At 49.8% G+C, this 26880-nt stretch overlaps 2 protein-coding genes across 2 annotated transcripts in view; one reads left to right on the plus strand and one right to left on the minus strand.

Annotated features, from left to right (window-relative positions):
- The window catches only part of LOC102452245 (uncharacterized), a 505721-nt gene that overhangs the window by 84296 nt on the left and 394545 nt on the right, over nt 1–26880 (minus strand).
- The window catches only part of LOC102452498 (uncharacterized), a 59974-nt gene that overhangs the window by 24754 nt on the left and 8340 nt on the right, over nt 1–26880 (plus strand). Inside the window, 2 exon segments of the mRNA XM_075914134.1 lie at nt 3989–4105; nt 4411–5574. Coding sequence (XP_075770249.1) covers nt 3989–4105; nt 4411–5574 — 1281 coding nt within the window.

The raw sequence follows: 26880 nt of genomic DNA on the forward strand, positions 1-26880 counted from the left end.
GTCCATGCTGAGTCGCGACCCTGAGCACCAAATCCTCGGGGCCTGGAGGCTCCACTTCTCCAGCAGCAGGGTGCGCGCCCGTGACAGGAGAAGCCGCACGCTGCCCAGGGACGCTGCCCAGTTCATAGCGAGGCCTGTGTCAAGGACATCCCAAAACATGCAGTAGAACTGTATGATGAGCTGTTGGTGCCTGCAGATGGGTTAGTGGGCATCACACAGAGCCCTTCTGAGAGCTTGGCCAGAGTGGAAGGAAGCTTTAGCCGGTCTCCAGCAACCCATGCTGACCACCAGGCCTGCATCCCACAGGGCCACTCACAGATTGGTCAGTCCGGAGAGGAAAGGCTGGTGTAGAAAATTCTCGCCCTTTATCTCGTCTGCTCTAGAGCCATAAGGGCAGCGCTGTCCTCTGCTAGGAGATGGGACTTTTCTCTTTCTCTTCTCCAAAGCACACAAGAAGCAGGAGCCACAACACATCCCGTCCAGTGGTTCCATCCATAACTAGACAAAAACAACATGAGCTCAGAGTTCCTTCAGGACCCACAGTTCTTCCCATTTCTCCCAGCGCTCACTGCAGATTCAGAGACAATGAGGATCGGGAACCACATATCTTTCAACCGCTGTGGCTTGATTAGGCAACGAGGCAGCCAGGTCATGGCCATATGCACTCGGCTTTTGTTGCTGCTTGGCCTAAAAACTGGCGTTCTAGCTTCCTCAGCCAGTCTGGGCAGGTCACAGGCAGCCTGGCTCGGTTATTAGGGGGCAGGAGTGCTGGGTACATGCAGCTGCAGACACACTGCAAAAGTGGTGGTTATTTTTCCATACGATATACCCTACTAGCAGCAAAGGTAAACCTCTGTCTCATCACACGGGCTAACCAGAAGTCAGAAATGCAGCTTCCTTAAATATTCCAGTCCTTGTTTCAACACCCAGATGCTAGAGTTAATGAGGAGTGGTGTGTTACAACCAGTTTCATTAACAAAGGGATTTTCCTGATTCCAAAGGACCAGCCATGTACCCACTCCAATAAATAACTCAGATCTTACCCCTGAATCACACTTAAGCTAATTTTCTCTGCAGTCTATGACTGTGTCTAGACTGGCAAGTTTTTCCGGAAAATCAGCCGCTTTTCCGGAAAAACTTGCCAGCTGTCTACACTGGCCGCTTGAATTTCCGGAAAAGCACTGACGATCTCATGTAAGATTGTCAGTGCTTTTCCGGAAATACTATGCTGCTCCCGTTCGGGCAAAAGTCTTTTTACAAAAGACTTTTGCGCCAAACGGCCAGTGTAGACAGCACAGTACTATTTTCCACAAAAAAGCCCCGATTGCAAAAATGGCGATCGGGGCTTTTTTGCAGAAAAACGCGTCTAGTTTGGCCACGGATGCTTTTCCGCAAAAAGTGCTTTTCCGTTAAAAGCATTTCCGGAAAATCATGCCAGTGTAGACGTAGCCTATAGGTTTATTTGCATGAGAAGAGAAAAAGGTGAGAATTACAACTGGGGAAAGCAATCAAATAATCAAACATTGCAACATTCTGAGATCAGGTTTGAATCGATGATGGAATAAACTGCTGGCTTATTAAGTGTCTGGTTGCTTCCAAAAGATTGGACAGTTCTCTGTCCTGTGGTTAGAATGATCTCATTAGGATATGTCTATAGTCCGGAGATCAGAACAAGGAAGAGGCCAAATGGAGTTGTTTCATTAGCCTTTTAGAGCTCTCTGGCATGTGGATAGCAGGGTTTCCTCTTTGGCTGTGTCTACACTGGGCCACTTATTCCGGAAAATCAGCCGCTTTTCTGGTATAAGCTGCGAGCTGTCTACACTAGCCCTTGAATTTCCGGAAAAGCAACGACGCTCTACTGTACAAAATCAGCCGCTATTCCGGAAAAACTATTCTGCTCCCGCTCGGGCATAAGTCCTTATTCTGGAACACTGTTCCGGAAAAGGGCCAGTGTAGACAACCCAGTAGTCTTTTCCGGAAAAAAGCCCCGATCGCGAAAATGGCGATCGGTGCTCTTTTCTGGAAAAGCGCGTCTACATTGGCCACAGACGCTTTTCCGGAAAAAGGGCTTTTCCGGAAAAGCAGCCTGCCAATGTAGACGCTCCTTTTCCGGAAAAACTGAAAACGGAATAGTATTCCGTTTTAAGCAGTTCCGGAAAAAGGTGCCAGTGTAGACACAGCCTTTTTTTTTTCCCATCCATGTGTGGAATGCATGTTGTTGTGTGCACTGATGCATGTGCTCTTGTGCATCACCAGTAGAAACTCACCATCGTGTGCATAACACAGAGACTGTGTGTGCATGTGTGAGAGAGAGAGAGAGATGCACCAGTGTATACGGCAGGGGTGGCCAACCCGCAGCTCACAAGCTGCATGCGGCTCTTCAAAGGAAAAGTTGCGGCTCCTGCACCCGTGGCTGTTCTTCATTCCCCTGCTCTGTCCTTTTGTCCTTGTCTGGTCAGGGCGCTGCTTGGGGCAGGGAGATAGAATCATAGGACTGGAAGGGACCTCAAGAGGTCATCGAGTCCAGCTCCCCGCCCTCAAGGCAGGACCAAGGACCAAGATCTGATGCTGCAGCCAGTGGAAGCCTGCTTTGGCCACACATGGCTCTTAAAGGGTCAGCGTTTTGTTTTTTCTCAACAACTTTCCGACCGATGGAAGCCTGCTTGGGCTACATGCAGCTGTTAAAGGGGCAGCGTGTGTGTGTGTGTGTGTGTGTGTGGAGGGGGGGTTGTGGGTTTTTTTTTTTTTTTTTTTGCTCAACAGCTTCTTTCCCTCGGCTCTTCGCACTGTATCCACCACTATTTTGGCTCTTTGTCTGTGACAGGTTGGCCATCCCTGGTGTATGGGTTTGGGTTATTCAGGCTGAGTATGGGTGAGAGAGACAGAGACTCTGTGTGTGTTTGCAGAAACTTACTGGGTAAGTTTCCGAGAAACCCCATGCACTGTCTCTTTAAGACACTGCAAGCTGCCCCAGAGCCCTGTAGTCTCTCCTCACCCACTCTGTGCAGATGGGGCACGTGAGCAGGGAAAGGGGGAGAATATGTGTGAGACACAGGGTGTGTGTTTGTGTGTGACACAGGCCCCTGTCTATGTGGGGTCCCAGCTCCCTGTAGACTGAGGTTGCTGAGCGGGATGCATAGCAGCCTCTGTTTGCAGGGACCTTCGGCCTGGTGCACATAGAGGCTGCTTCGTGGCAGCCTCCTCTGGTCCCCTCCTACAGAAGCAGCAAGGAGGAGGGGGAGAATGTGAATAGTTGACAAGGCTTATTGGTTAATCGTGTAGTTGACCACGTGTTGATATCCCCTAGTTCAGACAATTTCCTCTGCCTCCTTCGGGTTCAAGTAGAGCCTCTGAGCCAAAGAGCAGGGCAAGCTGAGCTCCCCAGCCAGTAGGGTTGCCAGGTGTCCGGTCTTCACTCGGACAGTCTGGTTTTCACCACCATTGTACATGGCCGGTATTTTCTGTTTTTCTCAGATGGAAGGCAGGTGGGGATTTAAAGGCGCAGCAATCTTTTTTTTTTTTTTTTTCCCCTCAACCAATTTTTTTTCCCTCCATGTTTGGTATTTTGTTGTAAAGTATCTGGCAACCCTACCAGCCAGAAGCTTTGTGGACAGAGCCCTTGGGGACCCAGAGCTCTGTTGGGTTCTTTCTCTCCAAGTCAGCTTCCTCACTAGAGCTCCCCTAAGGAGTGTGGGCCTGGCCTGGCCTGAGTTGGGGGGATGGAACGGGCCATGAGGAAGATGTAGTTGTACCTTAAGAGTGCAGCAGAGCACTCAGGTCCCCTAGGGAATAAGCTGGGCCATTCCTGAGGCAGGGGAGATGGACCTTTATTGCAGGTGAGCGTGTCTTGTGATCCCAGAGCCCAGTCTCTACAAAGTGGGGGAGTGGGGAGCGTCTCTGGGTGGGTGACTCAGATCCTGGCTCTGGAAGCAGTAATGGCTTAATGGACAAGATCAGCACTTGCTTAATTGCTCCCCCACGCCCCCAGCAGGATTTCCAGACTCCAGCGCTCATGGGATCTCCTGGGTGGAGCGAGGGGAGGAGCTGCAGATCCCTGATCTCCAGGGCCGTGAGGAAGAGGAGATCATCAGCGACAGCCACACAGGTGAGTAATCAGCTAAACTGACTCAGAAACCAGCTTCCTTCTTCTTAGTGGGTGTCCCTTGTACATTTTCATCAACTCTAATTGACCCATCAGCCTGTACTTAACTCCAGTCAGAGGGTATGAGGAAGGTTGAGTTTCCCCCTCTGGAGAAAGGTTGTGGGGAAGGAGAATGAACTCAGTTGATGATTAGTGAACCTTTCCAGCCATTATTTGGGCGTACTCTCCTTTTTCTGTTCCCCCTTCAAAGTTTTCTTTTCAACTCAGCACAGAGAATGACTCTAGTCTGGATTCTCTCTCTATCCCAGCAGGTGATGGGACGGTGAGTGAGAACAATGAGGAGTCTCTTCAGCAGGAAGGACCGGAGCAAGTGGCTCCAAGTGAAATGCCATTGGGAATATCTGAAGGGCATGTTTCTCAGAGTCCTGAGCAGGGAGAGACCTGTGAGAGTCAGCATAGCCCTGAAAGACAGCAGGGAAACCATCCAGAAGAGGGACAGGGTGAATTCAGTTATATGAGCAGAAGTGTGGAAAGAAACACAGAAACCACTGAACAGAAAATCCCCCTTCAACAAGCACCCTACACTTGCAGTGATTATGCAACTCTTATTGAACATGAAAGAACCCACACAGGAGAGAAGCCCTTCAGATCCTCTGACGGTGGGAGATGCTTCAGTCAGAGCTCAGACCTTATTAAACATCATAGAATCCACACAGGAGAGAAACCCTTCAGCTGTTCTGAGTGTGGGAAAAGCTTCAGTCAGAGGTCAGACCTTGTTAGACATAGGAAAATCCACACAGGAGAGAAACCCTTCAACTGCTTTGACTGTGGGAAAAGCTTCAGTGAGAGTTCAGATCTTGTTAAACATAGGAGAATCCACACAGGGGAGAAACCCTTTTACTGCTCTGACTGTGGGAAAAGCTTCAGCACGAACTCACATCTTGTCCGACATCAGAGAACCCACACAGGAGAGAAACGTTTCAACTGCTCTGACTGTGGGAAAAGTTTCTTTGAGAGCTCAGACCTTATTACACATAGGAGAATCCACACCAGAGAGAAACCCTTTTACTGCTCTGAATGTGGGAGAAGCTTCAGTCAGAGGTCAGACCTTGTTAGACATAGCAGAATCCACACAGGAGAGAAACCTTACAGTTGCTCTGACTGTGGGAAAAGCTTCAGTCAGCGGTCAGATCTCGTTAGACATAGGAGAATCCACACCGGGGAGAAACCTTTCAGCTGCTCCGACTGTGGGAGAAGGTTCAGTGAGAGCTCATTCCTTGTTAAACATAGGAGAATCCACACCGGGGAGAAACCTTTTTACTGCTCTGACTGTGGGAAAAGCTTCAGTAGGAACTCACATCTTGTCAGACATAAGAGAACCCACACAAGAGAGAGATGTTTCAGGTGCTCTATCTGTGGGAGTAGCTTCAGTACGAGATCACTCCTTGTTAGACATAGGAGAATCCACACTGAGGCAAAAAACTTTGTCAGGGCTGTTCCCCACTCTGGCACTCAGAGTGCAGATGGTGAGGGTCCACAAGAGAGCTTCAAAACCTTGCTTCTACAGGCTCTGGTTAAAAAAATCTCCAACCAGAATAATAATACACAGATTTTGGGGAATCCCTGTCACAATCAAGTGCTTTTTCCCTAAAAATCAGGTGTGAACACTTGAAATCACCCCCAAGGTACTCCAAGCTCTTTTGCTGCAAAAGAGCTTGAAAAATAAAAGGAAAAACAAGTTGCAGTCTCTGGTAGCTGACCCCTCAGTGAGAGGCATGTAGATACACACAGACAGACCTTCCAACACACATGAAACAAATAATCACCTTAAAATAAGTTGTTTTTATTACAAAACAAAAGATAAACTTGATAAAGCATACTTGGTTGCTAGATATTACAGAACTACTAAGGAAAACAAATTTAAAAACAGAGAATTTCTAGGAACAATGCTTAGATGGTAATTGGAGGAGGGAAGGCATAGACTCTTACAAAGCAGTTGAAACCAAACCACAAAATAAAGAAAAATTATCCTGAACACAATTGGATTCACTTTTCCCTTTTTACTGACTTCTACTTTTCTCTTTGTTCAGAAAACTCCAAATTCCTTGGAGACATGGAAGGTCCTGCCTGGGTTTAAATAATTCTGTGTCTTTCAATTCCTGGTTTATCTTTCCCACACAAGGAATACAGGCAAGGAACCTATGTCAATTCAGATTTCAACACTCTATCTTGATTGGTTTTCCTGGCCCAGAAAATGCTCCAGGAGTGATGAAAAAATGTGAAATACAAGTACAGAGCCCATATTCATAACTTCAAGTACAAAAATGATACATATATATGTACAAAAATTCTTCTAAAACAAAAGTGGAATTGATTAACAAATTCATGGTCCGTTTTTTTTGTCAGTGTTGTGGTCAGATTATTTTTAAAACCGTGAACTTCACTATTTCAGATCATGAAATTTCAATGTGTTGTACTTGTAGGGGTCCTGACCAAAAAAGGAATTTTGGGGTTGGGGGGGGTGTCACAAGGTTATTGTTGTGGGGGGGAGGTTGGTATTGCTACCATTTTGTGCTGCCTAGAGTGGGGTGCTGCAGTCAGAGCTGGGCACCTGACCAACATGTAGGTATCAACGACAGGAAAGCTTTCACGTGTTAATTACATTGTATTATGAATGTGGATGGTTCCATTTATTAGGATCAATGATGTAAGATTATGCAGGAAGTCATATGAGTTATATTGTCCTCAAATCAGTCCTATTTAAATATGGCAATTTGGCACTGTGAGAAAGCTGGTGCAACCTATCACCTCCAGTTAAAGAGAAGAACCTAGAAGATTTAAACAAAACCTTTCTGTCTGGCAAGGACCCACTTATCAGTAATTGGGTTTATGAAATTCTCATTTTTTTGTTACTATGTTTCCCATCTCTCTATTGTTTCTCTGTATTGCCTCTGTCTGGTTCTTTGATTGTTTCTGTCTGCCGTATAATTAATTTTGCTGAGTGTAAACCAATTAAGGGGGTGGGATATAATTGGTTAGATTATTATACTACAGTAGGGGAAGGCTGGCTAATTCAATTTCAGTAGAATGATTAGTTAAGTAAATATAACTGTATACATTGGGTCAAGCAGGAAATGGGTGGGAAAGAGCAAGGGGGAGGGGAAAAAAGGAAAGGAAATTGGATTTGTGCTTGCTGGAGGCTAACACCAATAAACATTGAATTGTTTGTGTCTCTGGACTTCGGGTATTGCTATTCTCTGCTTAGTGATGTGAGAAGGACCAGGGAAGTGGGAGGATGAAGGGAAAAGCCCTCTAAGGGTATGTCTACACAGCATTATTACTTCGGAATAACAAAGTGCACGTCTACACTACATTTCAACATAATGTTGAGCTGGGAGGATTCTTTACTCTGATTCCTGTAACCCTCATTTTATGAGTAAGGGAAGTCGAAAGAAGAGTGTTCTTCCTTCGACTTCCTGCTGTGTAGAAGCGCCAAAAGCCGAATTAAGCTATTTCGACTTCAGTTACGCAATTAACATAGCTGAAGTTGTGTAACTTAATTCAGCTTTTGTCCTGCAGTGTAATGGATTCCTGGGGGCTTGACACCCAATCTTGTCATCACTTAGGACAGAAGCAAGGATGTTTGCACTCTGGGATGCTCTCTCTCTATTCGATGCTACCCTGGCACACTGGAGTTGGCAAGAACAAATCTTGTCAAACCGACCTGACAGCTTGCTTTGACAGGGTAACAAGTCTTGTGGATAGTTGACAAGCAGTAGACATATCTCTAGATTTGAGTGAGGCATTCAATATAATGTATTTACTGGGAGGGTGGTGAAGCACTGGGATGGGTTTCCTAGGGAGGGATGGAATCTCCATCCCTAGAGATGTTTAAGTCCCTGCTTGACAAAGCCCTGGCTGGGATGATTTAGTTGGGGTTGGTCTTGCTTTTAGCAGGGGATTGGACTCAGTGACTCCTGAGGTCTCTTCCAGCTCTATGATTCTATGACCAGCTCATTAACAAACTAGGGAAATACAACTTTGAGGAGCTACTGTGAGGGTGCATAATGGGCTAGAATACCCATTCCCAGAGAGTAGGTTAAGCACTGGAATGAATTGTCTTGTATGGGGGAAAATCAAATAACTCCAATTGTGTCTAAGGGAGGACACTGGAGGAAATCAAAACTCTCTAAAAGAAAACTGCTGTAAGGGTTAAAAGTTTTCCAGACCTCTCTCCCTGTATCAGAGTGAAATCATCTAAACTCTAATCAAAGACCTTTACAATGCCTATCTCAAGTTCATGGATACTCCTAGTCTGTCACAAATTGTCATGTAAACTCTTATCTTTGTCACAGTTTGCCTACTCACTCAGGTTCTCATGTGCCTTGGTTCTGTAAAACTTACTTCTAGCACTCCTGGGCTACGTCTACACTGGCCCCTTCTCCGGAAGAGGCATGCTAATTTAGAACTTTGGAATAGGGAAATCCGCGGGGGATTTAAATATCCCCCGCGGGATTTAAATAAACATGGCCGCCGCTTTTTTTCCGGCTTGGGGAAAAGCCGGAAAAAAGCGTCTAGACTGGCGCGATCCTCCGGAATAAAGCCCTTTTCCGGAGGATCTCTTATTCCTACTTGCAAGAGATCCTCCGGAAAAGGGCTTTATTCTGGAGGATCGTGCCAGTCTAGATGCTTTTTTCCGGCTTTTCCCCAAGCCGGAAAAAAAGCGGCGGCCATGTTTATTTAAATCCCGCGGGGGATATTTAAATCCCCCGCGGATTTCCCTATTCCAAAGTTCTAAATTAGCATGCCTCTTCCGGAGAAGGGGCCAGTGTAGACGTAGCCCTGGTGTGAACAGAAACCTCTCAGAGTACTTCTGCTGAGACTTTGATATGTTAAAGAAAACAATCAACAACTAAACTGTCTGAACATACTGTATAAAGAATCCCTGAAACTGTCTCTCTTGGGTAGCTGTCAGCCTGCATGCATGCATAACAAAGTTTTCCTTCTAGATTTCTCTCCTGCCTCACTGCTTTGACCTCCAGCCTTGGACCTTTCTGGGGACTCTGTACCCCAGGGGAACGAGATTTCCCCCACATTTGTGCAATGGTGAAATCTTCATCGGTGGAGATTTTTAAGAGGAGATTAGACAAACAGCTGTCAGGGATTGTCTACATTAGGGGTAGAAAAGCGCGTCTAGATTGGCATGGATGCTTTTGTGCAGAAAGTGCTTTTGCGCAAAAGCATCCGTGGCCAGTCTAGATGCGATTTTGCGCAAAAAAGCCCCGGTCACCATTTTAGCCATCAGGGCTTTTTTGTGCAAAACAGTTCTTCCCTGACTACACTGGCCCTCTTGCACAAGTATTCTTGCGCAAGAGGGCTTTTTCCCGAGCAGGAGCTGTTTTTCCACAAAAACTCTGTAGTATAGACATAGCCTCAGGGTGGTTAAACATTAGAATAAATAAATTGCCTAGGGAGGTTGTGGAATCTCCATCACTGGAGATTATTTAAGATTATTTAAGAGCAGGTTAGACAGACATCTCTCAGGGGTATGATACAGATGGTGCTTGCTCCTGCTATGAGGGCAGGGGACTGGACTTGATGACTTCTCAAGGTCCTTTCCAGTTCTAGTGTTCTATGATTAAGGAGGGCAGTTCCTGCTCCGGAGCAGCACCCCAAACCTGTCCCTATTACAAGCAGCTCGATCACATCCTTGGGGGGGGCAGTCCCTCCTCACCCCATGTCGTGGACTTGGGAGTCAGAACACCCATCATGGCCCACCTGGAGGGCAGTACCTGGGATATCGAGGAGGAGGAGGTGCCAAGTGAGGCCAGCACCATACTGAGGGATGTCAGCCCTGGCCTAAAGTGGCGTCCCAGGACGTCTCCCAGGCACCAACTGAGGCAGGGGAAGGCTCATCAGGTGAGTGCCACCTTTTCCCTACACACACAGGGAGGAAGTGGTGGGAGGCCAGGGGCTGTTGGGTGCGCCCCGCTCAGCCTTCTCTACCTGGGGATTCCACAGCAGCCCATGCGCACGGAGCACCTGTCCACCGCGCACATCCCCAGGAGCCGGCCACAGAGGACTCTTGTGCTCCTGCTCACAGGGAACTGCCTTACCCCTGACCCTGGGGTGGGACGGGACGGCCTCCCACCGCATGCCCCACTGTGGGGGGGGGATACAGTCATGGACACACGCACAGCGGTGCCCCACACACCACATGGTCTTGCCTGCACTCCTGGGGCAGCACCCGCTCCCGGGTTAGCGCGGCGGAGGACATGGAGCCCCGGCATGGGAACCTAGTCAGCGGAAGTAAGTGGAGGGGACCTCAGCAACACCCTCCCCTGCCGCTCACACATGCCTCCTCCCAAACCCCCTGCCCCCCTCTCTGTGGGACGCCACCACTGCCAGACCCTGTGTGTGTGCAGCACGGAGGATAGCTGAGCCACTCTGTTTCCCCACACACACACAAGCTCCCCGCCTGGCTGGCATCTTCCCATGCCTGCTTGTCCCCAGAGAATCGATGTCCCTGCAGGAAAGTGATAGTGTTCCTGCAGGAAGGGCCTGCTGTCATTTTAAACAGTTGTCTGATCATGCATGTTCTCTTGCTGCGGCATTATATTTTTGCACCACAGCTGAAAGAACTCAGTGAAAAAGAACCCACCAGCAATGCTAAAATAAACTTTCTTCATTGTTAACCATCAAAAAGCAAACAAGGTGGAGAGTAGGTGCTAAACTTGCTGCAGAACATGAACACTCGAGCTCCTCTTGTATTCAGTGAAAGCTTCACGAATCTTACAAATACCCGGAAGGAATCAGCTGCTCCCTTTCCTCAGGACTCAATGGCTACGTCTAGACTGGCATGATTTTCCGCAAATGCTTTTAACGGAAAAGTTTTGCGGAAAAGAGTGTCTAGATTGGTACGGACACTTTTGTGCAAAAAAGCCCCGATCGCCATTTTAGCCATTGGGGCTTTTCTGTGCAAAACAGTACTGTGCTGTCTACACTGGCCCTCTTGTGCAAATGATTTGCGCAAGAGGGCTTTTGACCGAACGGGAGCAGCATAGTATTTCCGCAAGAACACTGAGAATTTTACATGAGATCGTCAGTGTTCTTGCGGAAATTCAAGCGGCCAATGTAGACAGCTGGCAAGTTTTTCCGCAAAAGCAGCTGATTTTGCGGAAAAACTGTCCAGTCTAGACACAGCCTAAAGGTTTATTAATAAAAGAAAGAAAAGCATGAGAGTAAGGTTGTTAAGGAGAATACATTACATGCATCAAATCACCAAGTTCTCGATGCAGGCTCGTTGCAGAGATGTTATAAACTGCTATCTTAAAAGTTTCTGGTGTACATCCTATGTCAGGATGGGTCCACAGTTCTTCCCAGCTCATTGTTCCCTGCAAGGCTGCATCTGGGATAAGGAGCTGAACTCAAGACAAAAATGGAGTCTGCCACATGGCATTTTATATCCATCCCTGGTCTCTTCCAAGCTGGAGTACGTCACATGGGCCAGGGACCTATCCTTGTGTCCCAAGCCAGCAATCATTATTCTGGCTGGTCTGCAGGCATCCAGATTCATTCCTTAGGTGTGTCTTTGGCACCAGAGATCTATTGTTCCTGGAGCCTTGCTAATTAGCATAGCCATTGAATGAACTTTCCTGGCACATTGTCCTGCCTCAGACAGAGAATTTTCCAGCATCAGCACAGAGTATATATTTATAACTCCCCATACAGACATTATACAAGTACATGAATCTAATATATAAAAGAGAATATTTGTAAGTTTGTTCGCTAATAACTTGGACACTTTGGCTGTGTCTAGACTGGCATGATTTTCCGCAAATGCTTTTAACGGAAAAGTTTTTCCGTTAAAAGCATTTGCGGAAAAGAGCGTCTAAATTGGCATGGATGCTTTTGCGCAAAAGCACTTTTTCCGGAAAAGCGTCTGTGCCAATCTAGACGTGGTTTTGCGCAAGAAAGCCCCGATCGCCATTTTCGCCATCGGGGCTTTTTTTGCGCAAAACAGTTTTTACCTGTCTACACTGGCCCTCTTCCACAAAAGCATTTGTGCAAGAGGGCTTATCCATGAGCGGGAGCATCATAGTATTTGCACAAGAACACTGACAATCTTACATTAGATCGTCAGTGTTCTTGCGCAAATTCAAAGTGGCCAGTGTAGACAGCTGGCAAGTTTTTCTGCAAAAGCAGGCGCTTTTGCAGAAAATCTTGCCAGTCTAGACTCAGCCTATAAGCGCTACCAGAACCAAACTTTGCATGGGATAACCTTTCATCCAGGAGAAGGTTTTAAGGTACTTTTGGATCCGATCGGGCCCGATCTCAAGCTGTAAAAATAAAAATTAACCTGCCACGCTGCAGGGGCCAGCCCGCCCACCCTAGGTCCTGTGCCTGCCTGCGGCCCCCAGCGCCATCTGGGACTTGCCCCCTCCCACCCACGAGGTTACATAAGTGATCCCCCCCCGCCGGCACACAGTGCCCCGACCCCTACGCGCACAACGGCTCAGGTACCCACCCTGCCTCCTTCTGCGTATAGCCTCCCTTCCACCCGGGGTCACTTCCCACCTGCCACCTCCCCCCCCCCCCGCCCGGGGAAGAGGCAGATCTATATTTTAATTCTATAGAAATCAGTGCAACTTTTCTACCATTCAAAAAAAGATAATGGACTACTGTTTTTCTAAAGTTTGTTCCTCCGGTTTCCTGGGTAACACCAGGTAACTCCAGCTAGTAGTGTATACAGAATCAGTAGAACATACGCTTTCATGTGACACCTCACATGATCCCCTTTGTACAGACTTTTGAGGCAACCTCTATAATGCTAAAGGTGTGAGGTTAAAGCACACAACATCCAGCACCTTCACTCTCAAAGATTTCACTGCTCAGTCAGTCCAGTTTAAATATGGGTTGGTTTAAAACTATAAATAGGTCCAATAATGTGATCTTTAGAATCCAGCTAATCCTGTAGCTGTGGGAGAGCCGGTGACTCTGGGATCATCACACACAGAGTGCGGGGGCGGGGAAGGGATGCAGATGGACCCAAAACTAAAAAATCATCCTTAGGTCAGTCTCATTCGAGGTTTGGTTTGTGTTTTAAATTCCTGAGGTGGCAGCCCTGGGGGAGGCAGGACCAGGGTGGGTTTAACCAGAGAGAATTAGAAGAGGGAAGAAGAAAAATGCAAATAAAATAAAACAGCAATAAAGGGAGAGTCCTGGAGAAATGTGGTTTATGAAAGCTCTTTCTCCGCTCCTGTCACTTTCCTGCTGCCCAGCTACTTCCTATCAATAAAACAATTTTCATCTTCTTCATTCCACTTTCATGTCCCAGCTGCAGTTTTTGGGGTCAGAAACCTGGGATTTGCTCCCTGTCTGGGCTGTGTTCCCCCCCAGGGAATATCCCACCTCTAGGAGGGGAGTTTGGCGTTTACTGTGATGCATCACTGCCCAGCCTGAGCTCTGTCTTTGTCCTGTAATCAGGGCCGGACGGAGCCATTCCGGTGCCCTGGGCAGACAGTTTAATTGCGCCCCAGGTTGGGGGAGGGCGCATGCGTGACCCCATCCCCGCCCGGCGCGTGGGGGAGGGTGCGTGGAGCTGGCGGCAGCAGGACGGATGTGCCCAGCCCGGCTACCGCCGCTGGCGTGCAGTCCGGGGTGGGCCCCACGGTGGCGGGAGGGAAGGGCACTGCTGGCCCCCGCTGCAGGTTGGCCTCTGGGAGGTGGGCGCACGGTGCGTCCCTTACAGCTGCCATCAGGCGCCCCCCATAGGTTGGCGCCCCGGGCAGCTGCCTGGCTAGCCCATGCCTCAATCCAGCCCTGCGGTATACTATTTCCGCAAGAACACTGACAATCTTACATGAGATCGTCAGTGCTTTTGCGGAAATTCAAGCGGCTAGTGTAGACAGCTGGCAAGTTTTTCCAGAAAAGCGGCTGATTTTCCGGAAAAACTGGCCAGTCTAGACACAGCCAATAAGTCAGGCTGGGGTGGAGAAGTGATTGAACATTGGGAGGGGAGGAAGAGATGCTTTAGGGGTTCTCACTGTGCGTGGGGGGGGGGGAGCAGGGATGAGGTTTCCATGTCCCTCCTTCAGCAGAACTGTGAAGGTTTCTTTCTGTTTGCTGCTCTTGTGAACGTTGGGGGAGATTTCGCTGTGGGTAAGGTACTGGGAACTCCCTAACTCCCCAGAGTGCATCAGCGCCCCACACGAGTGACCCCTCCAACCCTGCTTATCGTCTATGATCTCCTGGGCACTGGGGTGCTGTCTCAGCTCTCGGCTCAGCTCCAGCTCAGGGTGGGAAAACTCTAGGGGGGGTTGTGCTCCCAAACAGCCTGGAGGGACACAGCAAGGAGCGGTGATCCCCATCTCCCATTCCAACTGGCCCTGGGTGTTGGGCCAGACAAGGGAAGGTGCAGGGGGAGCCCCTCACCAGGAATGGAGAGAAGCCATCTAGGAAGGAGGCTAGTTGCCCATGACCCCCATACACCTCTGTACAACCGTCTCTAGACGAGGGGGGCTCTGTGTGTGGGGGACAGACTGGCAGTTAGGGAAGTGGGGCAAGAGCTGGCAGAGGGGGGCACCCTCGTGGGGACAGACTGGCAATTAGTCAGGGATATGGGGCAGGGGCCGGAAAAGGGGGGGCTCTGTCTGTGGGGCATAGACTGGCCATCAGGGACGTGGGGGAGAGGCTGGAAGAAGGGGCACAGACTGGCAGTTAGTCAGTGATGTGTGGGGGGGCTGGTAGGTGGGGGCACTTAGGTTTACCATCCATCTGGTTTTTCCCGGACATGTCCTCCTTTTCAGTCCTTAAATCTCCATCCAGCCAGGATTTTTAAATATCTAAAAATGTCCAGGATTTTACCCTGCTCCTTGAGTGAACCAGCTGCTGGCGGGGATGCTGCGGGAGTGGCTCAGCACGAGTCCAACAGCACCACCCTGCACCTGGCCGTGCAGTACAGGTGAGGAGCCGCCAAGCTCTGCTCCCTGGGGGCTAAAGCCTGCTCCGGGACTCACCCCACGGGGCAGAGAGGGGCGGAGTTGGGCTAGGAGGGGGAATAGGCTGCGTGGGAGGTGCATGAGGGGTGGGGGGTCCAGGGTGGGTTACCAGGAGCAGGGGACACAGGGTGGGCTACTGGGGGAGGGGGGGCTCAGGGCAGGGCATGAGGGGCAGTGGGCTCAGGACAGGGGGCTCAGGATGGGGCATGAGACTTGGTCCGGGTTACCAGGGGCAGGGCCCCTGATGGGTTACTGGGGAAGGGTGCTCGGGGCTGGTTACCGGGGGGCGGGGGGTTGTCTTGGGGCAGGTTACCAGGGGCAGGGGGCTCAGGGCAGGTTACCAGAGGAGGGAGGCTCTGGACGGGTTACCGGGAGAGGGGGGGGGCTCCGGGGGGGCTACAGGGTTAGGGGACTTGGGGTGGTTTACCAGGGCCAGGTTACTAGGGGTGGGGGGCTTTCAGCCTCGTTCCCTTCAGCCCCACGAGCCCCCTGCAGCGCCCCCCCCAGTGCAACCCCTCTCCCCGCCCATCCTCCTTCAGCCCCCCTCCTGCGTCCACACACGCTGCTGCCGCCTCCGCGGGGACCGAGCCCGAAGCAGCAGCGCGCGGAGCCAGCTGCCCCCAGCGTTCCAGCTCCTGCCAGGCCCGCGCCTGCGCGCAAGGTGAGGGCAGCCGCTTCAGCCGCGGCTACTGCGCATGCTCCGCTCGGGGGGGCCCTCTGCAGCGCGCGCCCGAAGGAGCGAACTGTGGGACCAGCTGATCGTGTCGCTGCAGCTCGGTGCGTGCGGGGCGGGCGCTGGAGCCAAATTGGCTGCACGGGTGCGGCGGCGGGAGGGGGGAGTGACACGGGGCAGAGGGGAGCCCGGCCTAGGGAGGGGCAGAGGGGTTGGAAGTGGGGGGTGGAGCCACGTGCGGAGTTTGCAAAACCGGCCAGTGGGGCAGAAGTGGGTGTTTCCCGTTTCCAGGATGGGGCATCTCAGGGCCGCTTCCCAGGGCTGGGATCTGAGTGGCCCAATGTCCCCCAGGGCCTGGCCAAGGCAGCTCTTCCCTGCTGGGTGAGGCGGATTCATCTGCTACAGGGGCTGGCTGCAGGGGAATGGTTTAGAACCAGCCCCTTGCAAACACTGCCATGGCCAGAGCTGGTTCTAGTGTCTGAAGAATCCCTGCTCCGCTCCTGTGTCTGCTTAAAGCTGACTGGCTCACACTATATGCCTGGGTATGACCCCTGAGGCTCAGGGACTGCCCCCTCGCCCTCCCAAATTGAGAGGCTTGCCCTGGCTTTCTAGCTTCTCTGAAGGGCCGGATCACACAAAAATCTGCTAGGCTGGGCCCATCTAGGCTCTGGTATGTGAAGAGTGTCTTTCTGCTTCTCAGGGGCTATGTCAGGGAGGGTTTTTTTTTGTTTGTTTCTCACTTGTGTGTGGCCTCCAACTGATGTTTCTGTGGGTCAGTGGCCCCTGACCCAAAAAAGCTTCCCCACCCCTAAGTTTGTTCATCGAGGGAAACTGATGCATAAAATTGCAAGGGAGCACAGTCTGTGCAGGGGCCAAACCGACTGCAGGGCTGGGGAGATCACACAGCTGGCAGCAGGGCCAAGAGAGGGGCAAAATCGGGACAGGCAACAGGATTAAGAACACAATCTGGGCACTGCCAGAAAAAATCCCCAAATGGGGGAGCATTTGCAGGGTTTGTAAAAATATGGGAGAGTGGGGCAGAGGGTTTTTTCCCACTGCCAGGATGGGGTGGGTAGCACCCACTTCCCAAGTTTGTGTGTGGCTGGCCAGTGCCTGGAGAAGACGCCTCTTCCCTACCTGAGAGGCTGGATGCTGCCAAAGGGGATTAGATTCCGTGACTGGGGGCTGCCAAAGGGGATTAGGTTCAGTGGCTGGGGGCTCCCTCTGTGAGCTGTTGTTTTGTCTTCCTTGTACCCGAGTTAGCATGAGCAGATGTCCCGGGTTTAAAGGGACAGGGCTGGATTTAAACCCTGCTGCAGGGGTCCTGACTTTTTCTTAAAAACAGGCAAATTATCCCATATTTTCTGTGTCTCTCCCCATCGGTGCTGGCGGGTCCTGATGCTGCCAGATCCCTGCTTGCCAGCCGCCTGCCCACCAGCAGGGCGTGGGGGATCCAGTTGCTACTATCAGCCAGCAGGTCCCCACTTCCGTTGCGTTTCTGTCCAGCACTGACTGTGCTGCCAGCAGCAATGGCTGGTCGGTGAGAGTAGGTGCCAGGCGGCAGCTGGTGACTTGTTCCCTCTGCTGCCCACCCCATCGGCCCTTTGCATCCTTCCCCCTCTTGCTGTCCCCTCCCTGCTCTGCCCCTTCATGCCCCGTAGCTCCCTGCTCCTCCATATCCACCTGCGGAGTGTGACCCTGCCCATATGCTGCTTCAGGAAGATGAGATCCCAGGTACCTGGAGAAGGGAGTGTGTCCTCGGGGCCCAGTCAGGTGAGGAGGGAGGAGAGCACCAGCCACCAAGGGTCAGGTTGATCGGTCACGTCACACATGTGAGAGAGGTGTAAGGGGTGGGAGGGGGAGTATATGTGTCCCCCACTGCCTTATGGACCCTAAAGCCTTAAAGATAAGAAGGCTCCAGCTACATAGTAATTATGTTTAACAGGGATTTGATGTTAACTTGAACCTTTGTAATGCTCAGTGCTGATTGATTGCTGTGGAGCTCACTTGAAGATGAATAATTTTACCAGGTGTCCGGTATGCAACATAGGGAAATACGGTCACCTGAGCCCTGGTACCTTTTCACATCACCGACCACTTGGATAGATTTTGGTCGCTGAATATTTACTACGGGCCTGGTTATTAAATGTGGAAGCACCGAGTTACTGTTGAAAATAATTTTGTTCTTAAACTTACTACAAATCCATATTTCTATATGTAATTCCCCATCCTGCAAACACTGAAGTACACACTTTAATTTTCTAATCCTTTATGTATTGCATATATAAATATTTGGCTTTTTACTCGTGTGTTTATATTTCAGTTTAATGGTTTTTTATGTCAGCTACATCTAGTGTTAGTCCATTCCACTGTTGCTCTTCACTCTGACAATCCTATTGTTCTGTGTTGCCAAAATCCAGGGTTTTAAATGAATTCTCTCTTTCTTTGCAAGGGTCCAGGGCATAATGCTGACCTCATCAGAGGTGGCTCTTTCCTGGCTGTGTCTAGACTGGCCAGTTTTTCCGGAAAATCAGCCGCTTTTCCGGAAAAATTTGCCAGCTGTCTACACTGGCCGCTTGAATTTCCTCAAAAGCACTGACTTCCTACTGTAAGAAATCAGTGCTTCTTGTGGAAATACTATTCTGCTCCCGTTCAGGCAACAGTCCCTTTTGCGCAAAGCTCAGATTTGTTTTCCGCAAAAAAGCCCCGATCGCAAAAATGGCGATCGGGGCTTTTTTGCGGAAAAGTGCATCTAGATTGGCACAGACGCTTTTCCGCAAAAAGTGCTTTTGTGGAAAAGCATCCGTGCCAATCTAGACGCTCTGTTCCGAAAATGCTTTTAATGGAAAACTTTTCCGTTAAAAGCATTTCCAGAAAATCATGCCAATCTATACACAGCCTGGCTGTGTCTACACTGGCATGAATTTCCGGAAATGCTTAAAACGGAATACTATTCCGTTTTCAGTTTTTCTGGAAAAGGAGCGTTTACATTGGCAGGCTGCTTTTCCGGAAAAGCCCTTTTTCCGGAAAAGCGTCCATGGTCAATGTAGACGCGCTTTTCCGGAAAAGAGCCCCGATCGCCATTTTCGCGATCGGGGCTTTTTTCCGGAAAAGACTACGGGGCTGTGTACACTGGCCCTTTTCCGGAACAGTGTTCCAGAATAAGGACTTATGCCCGAGCGGGAGCAGAATAGTTTTTCCGGAATAGTGGCTGATTTTGTACAGTAGAGCGTCGTTGCTTTTCCGGAAATTCAAGGGCCAGTGTAGACAGCTCGCAGCTTATTCCGGAAAAGCGACTGATTTTCCGGAATAAGTGGCCCAGTGTAGACACAGCCCCTCTGTGTCTCTGCAGGGGAATAGCTAATGCATGTTCATCCATGTCTATAAAACACATGTTTGCTTAGCAGCACCCTGGATCACGCCACTTCCCATGGCTCCCTTTGGCTCCAAATGGCGAACCTCAGCCAATGGGAGCCACAAGGCTCCATGGCTGGGGAGCCGGTAAGTAAACAAACAGGTGCGGCCCATTAGCAGCTTTCTCAGAGTGGGCCTGTGGACTATTTTGAGAAACTGGTCTATGGGCTATAATGCTAAATGTGTGAGGTTAAAGCACGCAACGTCCAGCACCTTCACTCTCAAAGATTTCACTGCTCAGTCAGTCCAGATTAAATATGGGTTGGTTTAAAACTATAAATAGGTCGAAAGGCTGAGAGCTGAGTGGTTCTCACTGTGTAAGTCTGTTCATGGGGAGAAACTGCTGGATCTCCAAGGGCTCTTCAGTCTAGTGGTTATGGCTCAGTGTGAACCAATAGCTGAAAGCTGAAGCCAAACAATTTCAGGCTAGAAAGGAGGCACAAACGTTTGATAGGGAAGATGGTTAGCCACTGACACAAATGGCCAAAGTGTTCTCTGTGATTCTCCATCTCTTGATGTCTTCAACTTAACACTGGGCGCCCTTATAAAAAATACGTTTTGGGGAAACAGAGCTTTGTGCCTGGGTAACTGGGCTAAGTGTAATCCTTGTGACACAGACGAGGTCAGACGACATAACTCACGTTCCCCTTGGATACTGTGGCTCTATGAATTTTAGGATCTCATCCTGCAAACACTCACCACCAGGGCTCTCCGAACCGCGGTGAGCCCCGCTTGCCAGCCGCGCTGTCTGGCCATCTGCACATGCGCAGATCACCCGAACCCCGCTCTTCCGGGTTGCAATCTACTCTCCACAGGCAAGTAGATTGCATTATTTGTTGAGCCCTGCTCACCACTCGTTTAAAAATAAATATCTGAATAATATTAATATGGAGATATACCTACCTCATAAAACTGGAAGGGACCTTGAGGGATCATCGAGTCAAGTCCCCTGCCCTCATGGCAGGACTAAGTACCATCCCAATCTTCACTAAATCTCTATTGTGGAGTGTTTTTATAAAGTCTCTGTTGGTTTAGTCCTGAGAAGAGGGCCTACGTCTGTGCTGCAAATAAATGGAGGAAAAGTAGGTGCGTTAGGTGTAGGAACCTAAATTTAGACACCTACATTCGTGTTCAGGCAGCAGAATAACAGACTTGTTTATCGGAAACTCTGTGCTCAGAACTGAATCTCATTGTTGCAGATGCAGGAATGTTGAAACTCAAGCCAGGCACTGAGAGAAATGAATATGGATATTGAATCTAACTTGTGTGCGCTGTTTATGGACTATCTAGACTCAAGCATTTGCCCAAAATGTCCGAGTCTAGCATGTGTGTCACCAGGGACAGAGTCTGGGCAGAATAGGGGTGTGGAAAGGGTTAAAGCCCCTTTTGAAATGTCTCCAATTGCCTTTCTCCCCCCGACAGGCTGCAGAACACCCATGCCTTGCTCCAGCTCAGCCCACAGCCTGCAGAGCCAGGGACAGGAAATGACTGTGACGGAGCCAGTGACTTTCGAGGAGGTGGTTGTGTATTTCTCTGAGGAGGAATGGGCTCTGCTGGACCCGGGTCAGAGAGCCCTCTACCGGGATGTGATGCAGGAGAACTATGAGGCTGTGAGCTGGCTGGGTAAGGATTCCTATTCCTGTGGGTATCAGAAGCTGGTGGGCTCTGGAGCAGCTGGGTGGGGTTTGGTTCAAGTTCCCTCATTGCCCCCTACTCGCCAATGTCAGGAGTGTGAGCTCCAATAATCTTGGCTCCTGTTTGAGAGACTTTCCCCTCCATGCTCCCTCCCAGGGGAGGCAGTTTGAGAGGCATAGCAATGGTGCTGCTCTTCGCACAGCCAAGGTCTCAATGTGCTTCCCCACCATCTTGCCCATGTTGTGCCTTGGCCGGAGGTGTCTGTGGAAGGGCCCAGGCAGGAACGGCAGGTACCAGAGTTGTGGGGCTGGGTCCGGCTGCTGTTAGTGCCTACAGGGTCCCTTTGTGCCAGTGGGATGAGCCCCTGGAAGGAGGGTGTGGTTCCCAGAGTCTTTCACTTCCTGTGGCTGATTTGTGTGATGTGCTGGTTCCTGCCAGTGAGAGGGGCTGAGGGAGGGTGGAGGAGGCAGTTCATGTTCTGCAAGCATTCTGTGGGGGAAGCTGCGTAGTAGATCAACGTGAACAGAGCTCTTCTTGCCTTGCAGGCACAGGGTCTGGGTTTCCTTTGAAAACTCCGGCTTTATTCTTTCTTGGGCTCACTTGCCTCTCTGTGCAATGGAGAGAATCACTTCATCTGTCTTGTCTTTTTATAGTGAAATATCTTTGGGTAAGGGGCATTTTGTCTTCCCATGTGAATGTCTGGCTTCAGAGACTTGCATTCAGTTTCCTGTCCTGCTACAGACTTCCTCTGTGATCTTGGTCAAGTCACTTCATAGAATCACAGAATCATAGAATAATAGGACTGGAAGGGACCTCGAGAGGTCATCGAGTCCAGCCCCCCGCCCTCAAGGCAGGATCAAGCTCCGTCTACTTCGACTGACTGTGTCCAGCCCCCTGTCTCATGCAATGGCTATTATAAGTTTCAAAGGGATAGCTGCGTTAGTCTGTACGTAACTGAAAAAAATTTAAAAACAACAAATAGTCCTGCATCACTTTAGAGACTGACAAAAATGTAGATGGTATCATGAGCTTTCGTGGGCACAACCCACTTTTTCAGACGAATGGAGTTAAGGGGTCCAGGTTTCAAATAAAAAGCAGAGAAAGGGAGTGGATGGGGAGGGAAAGAGAAGAAAAAAAAGTAAAATATTTTGAATTACAGCAGTGGTCCCCAACGCAGTGCCCACGGGCGCCATGATGCCCACTGGGCCATTTCTGTGCACCCGCTGAGTGATCGGGGCTGGCCCTGCCCTCGGGCGCGCAGTGCAGGGGTGGCGCCAGCCCTTGGGCGCACGGCACGAGGGCGGCCCCGCCCCCGGGTGCCCGGCGCATGAGTGGCCCCGCCCCCGGGCGCCCGGCAGCCCTAAAAGGTTGGGGACCACTGAATTAGAGTGTCATGCTAAATGAAGCTTAAAGAGTGGGTTCTAAGTACTCCTAAGTACCCGGTGCTTGGCTTTTTATGTCCACATTAGGAAGTGGAATGTAGTGGGTAATCCAGTTAATGTTTTTGTTTAAACCTCTACTGCAGGTATCAAACTAGTAAATTAAATTAATTCTGCAGCTTCCCTTTCAAGCTGTTTTTTAAAATTGGCTTGTAATAATATGTTAACTTTGAGATCCATTAACGAGTGTCTCATATCACAGGGAGACATGGCTGCAGAAGGCTAAATATATTACATAGGGGAGTCACTCTGCTCTATAAAAGCACCCCGATAGCGCAGTGAGGAACTGCTTTACACTGGAGATCCTAGCTGCTGCTATGACTGATAATGGTTGCGTCCCATAGCGGCTTCAGTGCAGTATGAATTGCTGCTAGCGCCACAGAGCGTCATTACAGCTGTTCTGGGTGGTTCTTTCTGGGGCTCTGATGCCAGCTGCACTGGCAAAGTGTGCGGTCTGCCCATGCAGCACAGCTCAGTGTTGTTGCTAAAGAAAGACACAGTGGCTGTGTCTACACTGGCCACTTATTCCAGAAAATCAGCCGCTTTTCCGGAATAACTTGCCAGCTGTCTACACTGGCCGCTTGAATTTCTGGAAAAGCACTGACGATCTAATGTAAAATCATCAGTGCTTTTCCAGAAAAACTATGCTGCTCCCGTTCGGGAAAAAGTCCTTTTCCAGAAAACTGTTCCGGAAAAGGGCCAGTGTAGACAGCACAGATTTCTTTTCCGCAAAAAAGCCCCGATCGTGAAAATGACGATCGGGGCTTTTTTGCGGAAATACGCGTCTACATTGGCACGCACGCTTTTCCGGAAAAAGTGCTTTTCCGGAAAAGCATCCTGCCAATGTAGACGCGCTTTTTCCAGAAATACTTATAACGGAAAACTGTTCTGTTTTAAGCATTTCCGAAAAATGGTGCCAGTGTAGACGTAGCCGGGCTGTGTTCAGGAGCCAAAGCACTCAGCCAGGTTTACTGTCAAAGGAGCAGGGTACTAGCCTTTCAAAAGACCTTCACCACACTTCTCGGACAGACGACGGTGGTGTTGCACACAATTCTGACAACCTTGGGCCAGGCAGTCTGAGAGATTAACCGCTCCCTACCCCCCAGTGGATGAGGGAAGTAGTAGAAAAAGAGGACCAAGCGATGCTACAACTCGGAGTCATTCAACAATCGAAAAGTGAGTGGCAAAGTCCCGTAGTGCTCATGCTGCAGCCTGACGGGAGAGTACGATTCTGTATGGATTTCAGGAAGGTAAATACCATATCCAAGTTCGACGACTACCCAGTGCCCCGAACCAAAGAACTCCTAGATTGACTGGGAATGGCTAACTACATTACAACCCTCAATTTGACAAAGGAGCATTGGCAAATCCCCCTGGATCCAGATTCCCTGTAGAAGACTGCCTTCACCAACCCCGTGTGGACTATTCCATTTTGTGTGGATGTCCTTCAGCCTTCATGGTGCCCCCATAACATTCCGGCGCATGATGCATTGCCTTCTGACACCTCGATGATGTTGTCATTTAGAGCCAGCACTGGGAAGAACATCTCCTCCAAGTGGCAGCCGTCCTTCGAACTCTTCGGGACGTGGGTCTCACTGCCCACCTGAAGAAGTGCCAGGTTGGGTGGCAAGAGACCACCTGCCTTGGATACTGGTTGGGATGTGGTCCTGTGCACCTCCTTATAGAGAAAGTCCACGCCATACAAAGCTACCCCGTGCCCACGACAAAGTGGAAGGTGCATCAGTTCCTGGGCCTACCTGGATATTATCGCCACTTCGTTCCCTCTGTTTGCGGCCATCACCGCACCCCTCACTGCCCTCTTACCAAAGACAGTCCACAACGCATATGCTGGTCACCGGAATGTGAAGCAGTGTTCCAGACTCTTAAGGATTGCCTGTGCCGTGAACCCGTGCTATTCAGCCCTAACTTTGACCACCCTTTAGTTGTACAAACCGATACCTCAGAAGCATTCCTCAGGTGTGTATTGGCCTCTCTGAGAGCCATTGTCCATGAAGCAGTGCTAGTTAGCCCAGCTATTCACTGAATTATCATTCCTCACAATAGACAGTCCAGGCCCATTGCTCCCTTCCAGACAGAGAGGCTGTGTCTAGACTGGCCACTTTTTCCGGAAAAGCAGCTGCTTTTCCGGAAAAACTTGCCAGCTGTCTACACTGGCCGCTTGAATTTCCAGAAAAGCACTGACGATCTCATGTAAGATCGTCAGTGATTTTCTGGAAATACTATGCTGCTCCCGTTTGGGCAAAAGTCTTTTTCCGAAAGACTTTTGCGCAAAAGGGCCAGTGTAGACAGCACAGTACTGTTTTCCGCAAAAAAGCCCCTATCGCGAAAATGGTAGATCGGGGCTTTTTTGCGGAAAAGTGCGTCTAGATTGGCCACGGATGCTTTTCCGCAAAAAGTGCTTTTCCGGAAAAGCGTCCTGCCAATCTAGACGCGCTTTTCCGAAAATGCTTTTAACGGAAAACTTTTCCATTAAAAGCATTTTCGGAAAATCATGCCAGTCTTGACGTAGCCAGAGTGTTTATAGTACAAGAACAGAGCCCATATTCATAATGTCATATACAAAAATCATACAAGTACATGACTAGCAAATATAGAATCAGTAGAGCATAAGCTTCTATTTGACACCTCACATGGCTCACTTTGTATAGAATTTGGGGGCAAATACCACCCGTGGGTGCAACAGTGATTTGTCTGCTCACTTTACAATCCAATAATATGACATCTGGTCATGTTGTTTGGATGCCAGACCAAACAGGTGCTACTTTCTCAGCTGAAAGGACACCATAATGTGGGAGGACAATGGAAGCGTTATAAGGACTTGCTAAAGGATAACTTAAAGAAGTGCAACATTGACATTGACACTTGGAAGACACTCGCCCAGGATTGCTCAAAATGGAGACGTCTCCTACACAATGGCTCCCTTCCTTTTGAATTTGCCCCCCAACATGCTGAAGAAAAGAAGAGGTGCAGGAGGGAGGAGAGACTGGCTTCTAGTCAAGATCAACAACCTCCTACTGTACTTGGAAACATCTGTCCTCATTGTAATAGAACTTGTGGTTCAAGGATTGGCCTTATCAGCCACCTGAGGGTCCATAACTCGCATGGAAGATGATCAGACTCAGCAGTCATTCAGATTTCCATTGCCATCATACTTGGCAAGCGCACTGGGGTCCATCCAGACCTGCCAGCCTTAGTTCAGAAGGTCAATGATATTGGAGACACCAGCCAACACCAGCCTCTGGGGCACCCAAGGAACCTCCACCTCTTGTGCCACAAGATGATGGTTGTGCAAGAGGAATTCAGGCAGGACGTCTCCACCCTTTGGGACATGGGGCAGTTCTGGTTGCAGAGACCAGCTCTCAGGAGCTGAGGAGATCTCTGAAGCTTGCATAGATTTTGGAGGTGACATCTCAGAGGGAGGACAGCAAGCTGCTAATCATATCAGAAAACTGTGGGGCACAGGAGGCAGATGTAAGACCATAAGACTATGAAAGTAACCCTGTGGGATTCCACTACTTTCCCCTCTTTATTCTTTAAGTTGTTGGCAAGTCCACATAGTTAACAAACACTTGGATCTTTCTGTTGCAGTGACCTTCTGGGTGGCACAGAGCAATGCCAGGTGAAAAGAAATAGCTCTGTGGTGTTATTGCAACTGCGGTTGCTTTAAGAAGTTGCTTTCATGCTGGTTACTCTCTCTCTTAAGTTTTGTCTACATGTACAAGCTGCTTTAATGCAGCAGGGTAGTCATGACAAGAGCCCTGGGAGAGAGGTCTCCCCATGCTCTAGATCATAGGTTCCCAAACTGGGGGGTGCGCCCCCTGGGGGGGCATGAAGAAATTCCGGGGGGGGGGCATGAGGTGACCCAACCCCCGTCAACCCCCACCCCAAGCAAGAGCTTCCCCCCCCATTAATCCCCCCTTCAAGAAAGAGCCCAGTCCATCCAGTAAAGAAATTCAGAAAATACCGGACATGTGAAATGGCTCGGGCGTCCGCCGGAATACGTACAGTTCGGGCTGGCTGGGGCAGGAGGAGGATGGAGCATCCCGGGCAGACTTCAAAATGGCCACCTTAAAAGGGCAAGCCTGCTCTGCTCTTAAAAGGGCAACTTTTTTTTTTGGTCAACAACTGTTCCCCTGGCGTGCTGGTACCTTTTTTTTTTTTAACACTGGTCCTGGGAATTAAAGGGGCCGTGACTGTTTTTCGGCCCGGTCAGTTCCTTTTTTGGTGGGGGGGCGGGGGGGTCAACAAGTTTTTCAACTATTTTTGTGTGTGTGTGTGTGTGTGTGTGTGTGTGTGTGTGTGTGTGTGTGTGTGTTTCAAAAATCAAAAGTTTGGGAACCACTGCTCTAGATAAACCACCTCCAGGAGGGGAGTAGCTCACAGAGCTGGGAGCACATTTACACTGATGTTTCACAGCGCTGTGACTTGCTGCGCTCATAGAGTCCATGCTGAGCACCAATTCCTCAGGGCCTGGAGGTCCCACTCGTCCAGCAGCAGGGTGCACACAGCTGCCTCCGTGACAGAAGCCGCCTGCTGCCCAGGGACTCTGCCCACCTCATGGCAAGGACATCCCAGAACATGCGGTAGAGCTGCATG

Source organism: Pelodiscus sinensis, chromosome 32, assembly GCF_049634645.1.
Source record: "Pelodiscus sinensis isolate JC-2024 chromosome 32, ASM4963464v1, whole genome shotgun sequence".
Classification (NCBI taxonomy): Eukaryota; Metazoa; Chordata; order Testudines; family Trionychidae; genus Pelodiscus; species Pelodiscus sinensis.